This window comes from Muntiacus reevesi, chromosome 14 (genome assembly GCF_963930625.1).
Source record: "Muntiacus reevesi chromosome 14, mMunRee1.1, whole genome shotgun sequence".
Classification (NCBI taxonomy): Eukaryota; Metazoa; Chordata; class Mammalia; order Artiodactyla; family Cervidae; genus Muntiacus; species Muntiacus reevesi.
In genome coordinates, this window is record NC_089262.1 from 50,795,761 (window position 1) to 50,810,404 (window position 14,644).

Genomic DNA, 14,644 nt, shown 5'->3' on the forward strand with positions numbered 1-14,644 from the left:
TTTTTGATGTGCAATTTTGAGTTTAGACAAAAGCATAGAGTCATGTGATCAGTGAAGATGTGGAATGCTTATATTGCCTCCCAAAATTCCCTCACACCATTTTTTAATAATCAGTTCATCACCTACTCCCTGTCCCTAGCATTGGTAGTCTACTCTATCCCTTTAGTTTTGCCTTTTCGAAAGTGTCATATAAATGGAATAATAAAGTGTGTGTACTTGTGTGTACACATATATACACTTTTGATTCTGGCTTCCTTCACTTAGTATAGTGCATTTGAGTTGTTATGTGTGTTTCAATCATCTGTTTCTTGTTGCTAAGTAGTATTCTGTTATATGAATATACCAAGTTTGTTCTTCAGTTCATCAGTTGAAGGACATTCAGGTTGTTGACAGTCTTTTGCATTTACGAATAGAACTGCTATAGACGTTGTTGTAAAGTTTTTATGTGAACCTAAGTTTTTGTTTCTCTTGGGCAAATCCTGAGAGGTAGGATTGCTGGGTCATATGCTAAGTGTTTAATTTAATGAGAAACTGCTGAACCATATTCCAGGGCACCTATATCATTTTGTGCTCACAGCAGCAATTATGAGCATTCTGATTGCCAGCAGTATTTTCAGATTTAAAATTTCTTTTTCTAATTTTAACCTTTATAATAATAGTAATGGTTTCTCATACTTTTTAATTGAAGTATAGTTGATGTATAATATTGTGTAAGTTACAGGTATACAGTATAGTGATTCACAGTTTTTAAAGATTATAGCTAGTCCATTTATAGTTACAAAATATTGACTATATTCTCCACATTGTACAGTGTATCCATGTAGCTTGTTTTTGACATAATAGTTTGTAACTCTTACCTCCTCTATCCCTGTAATGCCCCTTCCCATCATTCTCCCCCAGTAGCTAACAGTTTGTTCTCTATATCTGTGAATGTGCTTCTTTCTTCATTATTCTCACTAATTTATTGTATTTTTTTAGATTTCACATGTAAGTGCTATCATACAGTATTTGTCTTTCTCTGACTTATTTCACTTGACATAATACCTTGAAGTCTATCCATGTTACTACAAATGGCGTTATTTCATTCTTTTTTATGACTGAGCAATATTCCATTCTATGTATATATACTACATCTTTATCCATTCTTTTGTTGATGGACTTATCTTGTTGATGCCATATTTGGCAATTGTAAATAATACCGCTATGAACATTAGGGTTCATATAGCTTCTTGAATTAGTGTTTTTGTTTTCTTTCAGATATATATCCAGGAGTGGAATTGCTAGATCATATGGTGGTTCTATTTTTGTTTTTTTGAGAAACCTCCATGCTATTAACAAATATTTTCCATAGTGTTCCACCAGTCTGTTTCCCCACCAGCAGTATATGCCAGTTCTTTTTTCTCTACATCCTCAACACCATTTGTTAAATATTTGTGTTCTTTTTGATGATAGCCACTCTGACAGGTGCAAGATGGTATCTCATTATAGTTTTGATTTGCCTTTCTCTGATGATTAGTACTATTAAACATCTTTTCATATGCTTGTTGGCCATCTGCATGTCTTCGGAGAAATGCCTAATCAGTTCTTCTACCCATTTTTTAAATGAAGTTGTTTGTTATATTTATGTTGAGTTGTATGAGCTGTTTATATATGCTACCTGTTAACCCCTTATTGATCTTATCATTTGTAAATACTCTGTTGCATTCTGTCAGTTGTCTTCTTGTTCTGTCAATGGTTTCCTTTGCTGTGCAAAAACTCTGAAGTTCAGTTAGGTCTCATTTGTTTATTTTTGCTTTTATATCCTTTGCTTTAGGAGAAAGATCCCCCCCAAAATACTGCTATGATTTATGTCAAAGAATGTTCAGCCTGTATTTTCCTCTAGAAGTTTCATGGTTTCTATCCAGGTCTTTAATCCATTTTGAGTTTATTTTTGTATATAGTGTTAGAGAATGTTCTGATTTCATTCTTTTACATGTAGCTGTCTAGTTTTCCAAGCACTGGTAACTGAAGAGACTGTCTTCTCTACGTTGTACATTCTTGCCGCCTCTGTTGTAGAGTGATTGACCATAAGTGCATAGGTTTATTTCTGGACTCTCTACTCTGTACCATTGATCTGTGTGTCTGGTTTTTATATCAGTACCATGCTGCTTTGATTACTGTAGCTTCATAGTATAGACTGAAGTCAGGGTTTGTGTTGGGTATTTGAGGTCTTTTGTGTTTTTATACTAAAGCCATTGGAATTGTGATAGGGATTGCATTGAATCTGTAGATTGCCTTCAGGAGTATAGTCATTTTAACAATATTAATTCTTCCAATCCAAGAACATGTTCTGTCTTTTCATCAGTTTATATCATCTTCAATTACTCTTATTAGCCCCTTACAGTTTTCCAAGTACAGGTCTTTTACCTTTTTAGTGAAAGTGGTAGTCACTCAGTCTTGTCCAGCTCTTTGCAACCCCATGGACTATAGCCCGCCAGACTCCTCTGTCCATGGAATTCTCCAAGCAAGAATACAGGAGTGGGTAGCCATTCCCTTCTCCAGGGGAACTTCCGACTCAGGGCTTGGGAGACCTCCAATTTTTTTTTCTTCAAATTGTTTGGTTATTCTCTGCTTTTGTCAGTATGTACACAGATGCCTGCTGGGATTTTGAGTAGGGTTATGTTGATTCTTTACCATCTGAGCCATGAGGGAAGTCCTTTTTACATCTTTAGGTAGATTTATTCCTAGATATTTTCTTCTTTCAGATGTGACAGTAAATGAGACTGCTTCCTTAATTTCTCTTTCTGATAGTTCATTGCTAGTGTATAGAAATGTAGCAGATCTGTATATTAATTTTGTGTATTGCAACTTTTCTGAATTCATTGACGAGCTCTAGTAATTTTCTGGTGGTATCCTTAGGATTTTTTATGTATAGTATCGTGTCATCAACAACAGTTTCTGTTTTCATAATGATTAATGATGTTTAGCATGTTTTCATCAGCAGTTTTCCATCTGTGTATCTTTTTAAAAAAAATTTATGTATTTATTTTTGCTGGGTCTTCATAGCTGCGTGCGGGCTTTTTCTAGTTGCAGCAAGTAGAAACTACTGTCTAACTGCAGCATGCGGGTTTCTCCTTGTGGTGACTTCTGTTCTAGAGCAAGGCTTCGGGGCACGTGAGCTTTGGCAGATGTGGCATGTGAGCTCCAGAGCAAGCTTAGTAGTTGTGGCACATGGGCTTAGTTGCCCCACAGCATGTGGGATCTTCCTGGACCAGAGATTGAACCCATACCCCTTGCATTAGCAGGTGGATTCCTAACCACTGGACCACCAGGGAAGTCCTCAATCATCAGTGTATCTTCTTTAGTGAAGTGTTTTTTCCAGTTTTTTTTTGCCCATTTGTACTAGAATTACTTATTTTCTTGATGAGTTTAGAGCAGATTTTACATACTCTAGATACAAGTTCTTTGTCTGATATATGGTTTGCACATATTTCTCCCTATCTGTGGCTTGTCTTTTCATTCTCTTTGTATTGTATTTTTTGTAACACAAAAAGTTTTATGTTGATGAAATTCACTTGATAAATTTTATCTTTCATAAGTTATGCTTTGATATTTATATAAGATTATCTCTGCCTAGTCCTAGTTCACAAAAATGTTTTCCAGAAGTTTTATGGTTGGGCTTCCCAAGTGGTGCTAGGGGTAAAGAAGCCACCTGTCATGCAGGAGACACAAAAGATGCAGGTTCAATCCCTGGTCAGGAAGATTCCCCTGGAGTAGGAAATGGCAGCCCACTCTAGTATTCTTGCCTGAAAAATTCCATGGACCAGAGGAGCCCAATGGGCTGCAGTCCATGATCCATTTTGAGTTAATTTTTAGTAAGTTAATTCAGTTAATTTTTTAACAAACTGTGATTATAGATTTATTAACAAACTGCACATTATAGATTTAAGTACATTTTATGTGAATATCCAATTGTTGTAGCTCTAGTTATAAAAAGAATTATCTCTTTCTTCATTGAATTGACTTTGAACCTTGAATTGATCTTTACAATGATATATGTACTTGCTGTTTCACAGTCGTGTACTCTCTTGATTACTCTTAATTTTTTAGAAGGTCTCAGAATCAGGTGCTGGGGAGATCTCCAGATTTTTTATTCTTTAAATTGTTTGGTTATTCTCTGTTTTTGTCAGTATGTACACAGATGCCTGCTGGGGTTTTGAGTAGGGTTATGTTGAGCATATAGATCAATTTTCTTCCTCAGGTGTTTCTTAATTAGATTTACTAATGTTTTGTTGCAGTGTTTTATTTTATTTATTTAGTAATATTTACTTGGTGTTTTTTGGGGGGGGAGGGGTCTGGTGCTATCAGGGCAATGCTGGCCTCATAATATAAATTGAAAACCATTCCCTTTCTTCTTTTTTCTGGAAGATATTTTATAGAATTGGTGTTATTTCTTTCTTTACTGTTTGGTAGAATTTTCCAGGAAAACATCTAGACCTGCATTGTTGGAGTTTTTAATTTAAAGCTATTCTGATTATTGTTTTTCTTGAGAGAACTGTGATAATTTGTGATTTTTCAAGGGATTTGTCCCTTTCATCTAATAGAATTTATGGGCATAGAACTGTTCATAGCATTCCTCTATGAACCTTTTTAAGGTCTCCAGGATCTTCAGTGATGTGCCCTTTTTTTATTCCTTATGCTCATAGTTTGTCTTTTCTGTTTTTTAGTCAGATTAATTACAGCTTCATTAACTTTTTAAAGAACTAGCTTTTGGTTTCATTAAACAAAATTTAGGGGGTGGTTTTCCATTTAATTGATTTCTGGTCTGCTGTTTTTTTTCTTCTGCTTGCTTTGGCTTTGATTTATCATTCTATTTCTAGTTTCTTAAGTTGGATATTTAGATTATTGGTTTGAATCTTCTCTCCTTTTCCAATACAAGCATTTAATACTGTAATTGTCTTTCTAAACTCTGTATAGTTGTACATCATAAATTTTGAAATATTTTTTTGCATTTTCATTTAGAACAATGTATCTTCTGTTTTCTTTTGTGATTTCTGTTACTCATTAATTATTTAGAAGTGTGTTAATTCCCAGATATTTGGGGATTTTTCTGAATATCTTCCTGTTACTGATTTATACTTTGTATAGTTTCATTTCTTTAATATTTGTCAACATTTGTTTTATGGCCCAAAATATGGACTATGAATGTTCTGTGCATAAATGTTGTAAATATTCTCTGTGCATTTTAGAAAATATAGGATTTAGTTTTGTTTTTTCTCTACTGATACTGATGTTAAGTGGTATGTCTATAAATGTCAATTAGATTGTTCTTTATTCTTGTTAATTTTCTATCTACTAGTTCTATTAGTTATTGGGAAAGAAATATTGAGATCTCCAAATACATTTGTGGATTTATTTATTTCTTCTTTCAGCTCTGTTGGTTTTTGCTTCATATACTTCGAAGTCAATGTTAGGTGCAGCATCCTCATTTAGGATTGTTATGGTTTTAGGGGAAATGACCCTTTTATCATACTGTGCTTCACTTTATCTGGTGTAGTACGTCTTATTCCAGAGTCTACTTTGTCTGATAATAATATGGCACTCCAACTTTATTTTGAAAGTGTTTACATAGTGTATCTTTTTTCATCCTTTTCCATCTAATTTATCTATGTCGTTTTATTTGAAGTGGGATTTCCTAGTACATAGCGTAGAGTTAGGTCTTCTTTGTTTTTTGTTTGTTTGTTTGTTTTAGGTCTTGTTTTTTAATCTGATTTTATCATCTCTTTTAATTGGTATGTTTAGATGATTTACATTTATTATAATTATTGATGTGGTTGAATTTAGGCCTATCACTTTATCATTTATTTGCTGTAGCCTCTCCATCTGTGTTCCTTTGTTCCCTCTCTCCTTCCTTCTCTCCTTTGGATTATTTTTTTTTTTAAGTTTTTTTTATTATTTCATTTAAATTTATCTATCACCTTTTTTGTTTGTATTTCTTTGTATTTTTAAAAATGATTTAGTATTACAAGAAAAATACCTAACCTTAAACTCTTTATTTTGAGTTTATGTTTTGCCACTTAAAGTAGAATGTAGAATCTTAACAATCGCATGGGTCCCTTTACTTGCTCTCCTTTATATTATTAGGTTTCATGTATTTTACATCTGTGCTCAGTCACTTCAGTGGTGTCCGACTCTTTATGGCCCTGTGAGCTGTAGCCATCCAGGCTCCTCTGCTCATGGAAATTTCCAGGCAAAAATACTAGAGTGGGTTGCCACTTCCTATTCCAGAGGATCTTCCCGACTCAGGGATCAAACCCCGCGTCTCTTGTCTCTCTTGCGTTGGCAGGCAGATTCTTTACCATGCATATCTCCACCATACATCCTCATACATTTAAAGCACTGCAAGATAATGCTCATGTTTTTGCTTTCAATAGTCGTGCTTATCTTAAAGAACATAAAAAGGCGAAAATGCTTCATTTTATTTACTGAGGTTTTACTGTTTCTGTTGTGCTCCCTTTATTCCTACAGTCCTAGTTTCCCTCTAGTGTTATTTCTCTAGTGTTTCCCTCTAGTTTTATTTCTCTTCAGCCTGAAGAACTTGCTTTAGCATCAAGTCTCATAAACAATACATGTTAGTTTTTCCTGATCTGACAGTGCCTTCATTTCACCATCATACATAAATGATACTTTGCCAAGTCTGGGTTGATATTTACATTTTTTTTAACACTTTAAAGATATTGTTCCACTGTCTTCTGTCCTGTATAATTTCCAATGAGAAATCACTAATTGTTTGAGTCGTTCTGCTTTATACAGTATTTCATTTTTCTGTGACTGCTTTCAGTGTTTTATCTTTGGTTTTCAGTGATTTTAATTATCATTGGGCATGGATTTGAGTTTACGCATTTTTTGGTTAGCTCAGCTTCTTTGATCTGTAAATTCCTAACTTCAGTTTTGGGACATTTTCAGTAATTATTTCTTTTGAGTTTTTCTGTTACCTATGTCCCATCTTCTTTGGCTCTCCAATAATACAAATGTTACTTTTTATATTTTCCCACCTCTTAAGGCTCTGTTCATTTCCTTCTGATTATTTCTTTCCCTTCTTCAGATGAAATCATTTCTATCTTCAAATTTACCAACATTTATCTCTGTCATACCCATTCTGCTATTAATCCTATCCAGTGAATTTTTATTTCAGATACTGTTTCAATTCTAACATTTCTGTTTAGGTCTTTTTTATAGTTCATGTTCACTTCTGTCAATAGTGTTTACCTTCCCTGGTGGCTCAGATAGTAAAGAGTCTGCCTGCCACTCTGGAGACCCATGTTCAATCCCTGGGTCTGGAAGATCTCCTGGAGAAGGAAATGGCAACCCACTCCAGTATTCTTGCCTGGAGATCCCATGGTTGGAGGAGCCTGGCAGGCTACAGTCCATGGGTTTGCAAAGAGTTGGACATGACTGAGCCACTTTTCTTTCTTTCTTTTCATCTGATGGAGCATAATTATAGTGGTTTCATAAAGTCTCTGATAATTCTGACATCTGGTTCATTGTTTTTCCCTTTGGAATTGATCGCATTTCCCTTTTTTCTTTGTAAACCAAGTAATTTTGGATCCTGAATATTTTAAATATTATAAGAGTCGAGATCCTATTATAATCCTCCAGAGAAATTTTTGTTCTTTTTTAAAGCGTGCAGTCACTTGGATATATTCAGACCATGAGTTTCACCTTCTTGGGGTGATGCTCTGCTGCATTGGTTCAGTCTCAGGCACAGGGGGTATGACAGTACTTGTGCCTATTTTTGTACCAGATATCCAAGGATCTCCCTGTCTAGTTTCTGAGTGGCAGGGGGTTTCCCTTTTCACAGTCAAGTTTTACACAAGCCACTTGCTGTTGTTTATTTTTCAGTTTTTTATACTTTTTCTATTACTGTTTTTTAAACTTCATCCAGTTTTTAGTTGTAATTATGGGAAGAGATAAGACATAATGGGCTTTACTTCATCTTGATCTATCACATTTTGTTTCTGATTGGCATTTTAAAATGTAGAAATGTAAATTGTAAACACCTGTGGCTTAGGTTGTAGCCATGTTTAGTTTCTGATATAAATATCAAACATTTTGATATAAATATCAGGCATCATCTGATACTTAAAATATCAGATTCTCTAAATGAAGAACTTGCTAATTTTAAATATGAAAGAATGTAAAGTATCTCTTTTGGACAAGCAAAAAACCAACAGACCATTGTTACCTTTATCATTCACTTGGTTAACACAACTGATTAAAATTAGCACAGATTCACTTTTTCAAAGAAAAAGCGTTGTGAATGGCACTGAAGTACTGGTATCTGTCTTGTTTTGAAATTAATAAAGTAAAATTTGAGTTTTTGTGGTTTTTTTTTTGGCTGTACAGTGTGGCTTGTATGATCTTGCCCCTTCCCCCTGCACTGGAAGTGTTGAGTCCTAACCATTGGACCACCAGGGAATTCACAAAACTTAAACTTTTAAAACTTTTAAAACTGAAATATTTGCTTGAATTAGCTACCTTTCTGAAGAATGTGGAAAAAAATGATAAATTTATCAGTACCTTATTCAAATTATGAGGTATGCCTTCTAAATTCATTATGGCTTTTCCTTTGAAAAACAAGTGAACATGCTTATTGAAATATAGTTGCTTTAAAATATTGTGTTACTTTCAGGTGTATAGCAAAGTGATTTGGTTTTATATGTATATGTGTGTGTATATATATACACACACATACTCCAGAAATAACTCCAGAAAGAATGAAGGGATGGAGCCAAAGCAAAAACAACACCCAGTTGTGGATGGGACAGGTGATAGAAGCAAGATCCGACGCTGTAAAGAGCAGTATTGCATAGGAACCTGGAATGTTAGGTCCATGAATCAAGGCAAATTGGAAGTGGTCAAACAGGAAATAGCAAGAGTGAATGTCGACATTCTAGGAATCAGCGAACTAAAATGAACTGGAATGGGTGAATTTAACTCAGATGACCATTATATCTACTACTGTGGGCAGGAATCCCTTAGAAGAAATGGAGTAGCCATCATGGTCAACAAGAGAGTCCGAAATGCAGTACTTGGATGCAATCTCAAAAACAACAGAGTGATCTCTGTTCATTTCAAAGGCAAACCATTCATTATCACGAATATCCAAGCCTATGCCCCAACCAGTAATGTTGAAGCAGCCGAAGTTGAACGGTTCTGTGAAGACCTACAGGACCTTTTAGAACTAACACCCAAAAAAGATGTCCTTTTCATTATAGGGGACTGGAATGCAAAAGTAGGAAGTCACGAAACACCTGGAGTAACAGGCAAATTTGACTTTGGAGTACGGAATGAGCAAGGCAAAGGCTAATAGAGTTTTGCCAAGAGAACGCACTGGTCATAGCAAATACCCTCTACAACAACACAAGAGAAGGCTCTACACATGGACGTCACCAGATGGCCAACACCGAAATCAGATTGATTATATTCTTTGCAGCCAAAGATGGAAAAGCTCTATACAGTCAGCAAAAACAAGACCAGGAGCTGACTGTGGCTCAGATCATGAACTCCTTATTGCCAAATTCAGACTTAAACTGAAGAAAGCAGGGAAAACCACTAGACCATTCAAGTATAACCTAAATCAAATCCCTTATGACTATACAGTGGAAGTGAGAAATAGATTTAAGGGACAAGATCTGATAGAGATCTTGATGAACTATGGAGAGGTTTGTGACATTGTACAGGAGACAGGGATCAAGATCATTCCCAAGGAAAAGAAATGGAAAAAGGCAAAATGGTTATCTGAGGAGGCATTACAAATAGCTGTGAAAAGAAGAGAAGCAAGAAGCAAAGGAGAAAAGGAAAGATATTCCCATCTGAATGCACAGTTCCAAAGAATAGCCAGGAGAGATAAGAAAGCCTTCCTCAGTGATCAGTGCAAAGAAATAGAGGAAAACAACAGAATGGGAAAGACTAGAGATCTCTTCAAGAAAATTAGAGATATCAAGGGAACATTTCAGGGAAAGATGGGTTCGATAAAGGACCGAAATGGTATGGACCTAACAGAAGCAGAAGAGATTAAGAAGAGGTGGCAAGAATACACAGAAGAACTGTACAAAAAAGATCCTCACGACCCAGATAGTCACAATGGTGTGATCACTGACCTAGAGCCAGACATCCTGGAATGTGAAGTCAAGTGGGCCTTAGAAAGCATCACTACGAACAAAGCTAGTGGACATGATGGAATTCCAGTTAAGCTATTGCAAATCCTGAAAGATGATGCTGTAAAAGTGCTGCACTCAATATGCCAGCAAATTTGGAAAACTCAGCAGTGGTCACAGGACTGGAAAAGGTTAGTTTTCATTCCAATCCCTAAGAAAGGCAATCCCAAAGAATGCTCAAACTACCACACAGTTACAGTCATCTCACATGCTAGTAAAGTAATGCTCAAAGTTCTCCAAGCCAGGCTTCAGCAATATGTGAACCGTGAACTTCCAGATGCTCAAGCTGGTTTTAGAAAAGGCCGAGGAACCAGAGATCAAATTGCCAATATCCGCTGGATCATCGAAAAAGCAAGAGAGTTCCAGAAAAACATCTATTTCTGCTTTATTGACTACGCCAAAGTCTTTGACTGTGTGGATCACAATAAACTGTGGAAAATTTTGAAAGAGATGGGAATACCAGACCACCTGACCTGCCTCTTGAGAAACCTATATGCAGGCCAGGAAGCAACAGTTAGAACTGGACATGGAACAACAGACTGGTTCCAAATAGGAAAAGGAGTATGTCAAGGCTGTATATTGTCACCCTGCTTTTTTAACTTCTATGCAGAGTACATCATGAGAAATGCTGGGCTGGAAGAAGCACAAGCTGGAATCAAGATTGCCGGGAGAAATATCAATAACCTCAGATAAGCAGATGACACCACCCTTATGGCAGGGAGTGAAAAGGAACTAAAAAGCCTCTTGATGAAAGTGAAAGAGGAGAGTGAAAAAGTTGGCTTAAATCTCAACATTCAGAAAACTGAGATCATGGCATCTGGTCCCATCACCTCATGGGAAATAGATGGGGAGACAGTGGAAACAGTGTCAGACTTTATTTATTTGGGCTCCAAAATCACTGCAGATGGTGACTACAGCCATGAAATTAAAAGATGCTTACTCCTTGGAAGGAAAGTTATGACCAATCTAGATAGCATATTAAAAAGCAGAGACATTACTTTGCCAACAAAGGTCCATCTAGTCAAGGCTATGGTTTTTCCAGTGGTCATGTATGGATGTGAGAGTTGGACTGTGAAGAAAGCTGAGCGCCGAAAAATTGATGCTTTTCAACTGTGGTGTTGGAGGAGACTCTTGAGAGTCCCTTGGACTGCAAAGAGATCCAACCAGTCCATCCTAAAGGAGATAAGTCCTGGGTGTTCATTGGAAGGACTGATGCTGAAGCTGAAACTCCAGTACTTTGGCCACCACATGCGAAGAGTTGACTTATTGGAAAAGACCCTGATGCTGGGAGGGACTGGGGGTAGGAGGAGAAGGGGACAACAGAGGATGAGATGGCTGGATGGCATAACCGACTCGATGGGCATGCATTTGAGTAAACTCCGGGAGTTGGTGATGGACAGGGGGACCTGGCGTGCTGCGGTTCATGGGGTCGCAAAGAGTCGGACCCAACTGAGCAACTGAACTGAACTGACTGATACATATATAATCAAAAATATACATACATATTCTATTATTTTCCATTAAGGTATTTATAAGATATTTGACTGTAGTTCCCTGTGCTATACAGTCAAATCCATGTTGTTTATCTGTTTTATATATGGTAGTGTATATCTGTTAGTCCCATACTCCTGAGCTATCCCTCCCTCCTTTTCTGTTTGGTAATTAAGTTTTCTATGTCTGTGAATCTGTGTCTATTTTGTAAGTTAAGTTTCTTTGTAATACTTTTTAGATCCCACATTTAAGTGTTACCATATAATGTTTGTCTTTGTCTGACTTACTTCACTTAGTATGATAGACTCTAGGTCCACCCATGTTTCTGCAAATGGCATTATTTCATTCTTTTTCTCAGCATTCCTTTGTGTGCATGTATGTATATATTCAAGTATGTATATATACATGTATGTATATGTTTGTGTGTATCACATCCTCTTTATCCACTCATCCGTTGATGGTTACTTAGGTTACTTCCATGTCTTGTCTATTATATGTATCTTTTTCAATTAGGGATTTTGTCTTTTCCAGATCTATGCCCAGGAATGGGATTGCTGGATCATATGTTAACCCTGTTTTTAGATTTTTAGGGAACCTCCATACTGTTCATAGTCACTCAGTCGTGTCTGATGCTTTGTGACCCCATGGACTGTAGCCCACCAGGCTCCTCTGTCTGGAATTCTCCAGGCAGGAATCCTGGAGTGGATAGCCACTCCCTTCTCCAGGAGATCTTCCCACCCCAGCGGTCAAACCCAGGTCTCCTCCATTGCAAGCGGATGCTTTACTTGCGCCTCCAGGGAACTTTCTCACCAACAGTGTAGGAGGGTTCCCTTTTCTCCACACCCTCTCTAGCAAGTATTTTTTTGTAGACTTTTAGATGACAGTCATGATGACCTATGTGAAGTGGTACTTCATTATAACTTTGATTTGCATTTGTCTGATGATTTAGCAATGCTGAAATCTTTCCACATGCCTGTTGGCCGTCTGTATGTTCTCTTTGAGGAAATGTTTATTTAGGTCTTTTACCCATTTTTTAATGATTTTTAAAATATTGAACTCTATGAAATATTTATGTATTTTGGAAATTAAGCCCTTCTTCATTGCATTGTTTGCAAATATTTTATCTGAGACCATAGATTGTCTTTTCGTTAAAATTTTAAAGCAAGTGAACTTTTGATAAATGTTGAATGTTTTCATTCACAAAAAGACAAATTTAGTGATTTCATTTATATAAAGATTAGTTACTAGCTAAATCATTTAGGGAAATATATTTAAGTAAATTTTATTTTTGAAAGATCTGTTGATATATAGATACTCATACTAATGAACAGGCATAATAAAGTTGGAAATGCTTATAAGGAGACTAGGAAATAGTTTATTGGTGTCCATTGTTAAACCTTTATGATTTTATTGTAAAAAGGTAACCTTAGGAATAAATTTACTTTTTGTACAGAAGAACCATTTAAAGTAGTTTATTAAAGCACCCATGAATAAACTCTGCTTGTAAATTAAAGTAAGAAATTGGTCCTTAAGTTTGTATTCTGAATTGACTTTCGTCCAAAATGTCACACAAGTAGGAAGGTGATTAAAATCACCTTTGAAATATCTCTCATCTTTATGTGTAACAGTATTTGGCTTCTTTGGTTCAAGTTTGGGCTCTGTTGTCCTCTTTACATTAACCTCTCTATGAGATTTGTTGCTTGGATTAAGGTAAAATAGCATTACAAAAATTCAGACTTGGGTCCATTTTGAAATGACTTATTAACTGTTAGGATCAGATATTTGTAAATTTTTAAAAATTTACTTTCTTCTCTCCCTTTGAATTAGGTGCTCTGTGGATGTGTATAGTTTTAAATCCCCACTGCAAGTTGGAGCAGAAGGCCATTTGGTTAAAACAGCTAAAAAAGTGGAATGGTGTTGATGTCTGTCCATGGGAAGATGGAAATCATGGCAGTGAATTACCCAACTTAACCAATGCTCTGCCTCAGGGTGCAAATGCCAACCAAGGTGAGTCCACGGTGATAATGTACTCATTTTCTACCTACTTAATTGTACTTCTATGGTTATAACAGTAACTTACAATAAATTTGGGAACATTATTTTACTCACTTAAGAAGTTACTGTAACTCATGGACTTAATGTTTTGATGTGAATGTGTGTGTGTGTTTTAATTTTTATGCAAGATCTTTCTATGATTTTTTTTTCATATTCTCAGAATACAGATGGATGTAATACTTACATGTACTAGTATGTGTTAAAATTGCATACTAATTAGTTTGATTTTTTTTAAATCATTTTATGGGGATTAGTGAATTACTATGTGAAACAAAATTATTGAGAGACCTGAGGAACTGTTATTCTATGTGTTGGTCAGTTCTTATCTGGGATACTATACTATGTAATCAGTTAGAAATTCTTAGTTTTAGAATGTAGCAAGTAAACATTTCACTCCTGGAACTACAGGGCAATAGAGTGCTGCTGGCATTCAGACTGGGAACATTCTTTATTGTGAAAGGACTGTCTGGCATACTTGCTCCCACCTACTGTAGGCTAATAGTACCCTCCAGTCTTTGGCAGCTAATGCTCCCAGGCATTTCCAAATATCCTCTGAAGTACCTCTATCTTTCATTTCTCTACCGTTTGTGTGTGTGTGTGTGTGTGTGTGTGTGTGTGTGTGTGTGTGTGTGTGTGTTTTAAGTTCCTCTTTCTCTGTTGGGCCCACCCATTCAGGTGAAGTCTTTCTCATCTTAAAAAAAGTCATTCTTGCCCTCATTGTCCCTGCTAGCTACTGACAGATTTTCTCCTTTCACATCCAAATATTTAGTTAATTCTTGCTAATAAAAATGTCATTCACTGTCACTGTTTTTGTGTAATTTAGTGCTGCCACACCCCCTTTTTTTGAGAAAACGTGAAAGACTTTAAATTTATGATATATGCAAAATGGGAGTTAAATG

At 36.1% G+C, this 14,644-nt stretch overlaps 1 protein-coding gene across 1 annotated transcript in view; it reads left to right on the forward strand.

Moving 5' to 3' along the window:
- ZSWIM6 (zinc finger SWIM-type containing 6) overlaps positions 1 to 14,644 on the forward strand; it is a 209,666-nt gene that overhangs the window by 171,282 nt on the left and 23,740 nt on the right. Inside the window, exon 5 of the mRNA XM_065905411.1 lies at positions 13,518 to 13,697. Coding sequence (XP_065761483.1) covers positions 13,518 to 13,697 — 180 coding nt within the window. The remainder of the gene's footprint in view (positions 1 to 13,517; positions 13,698 to 14,644) is intronic.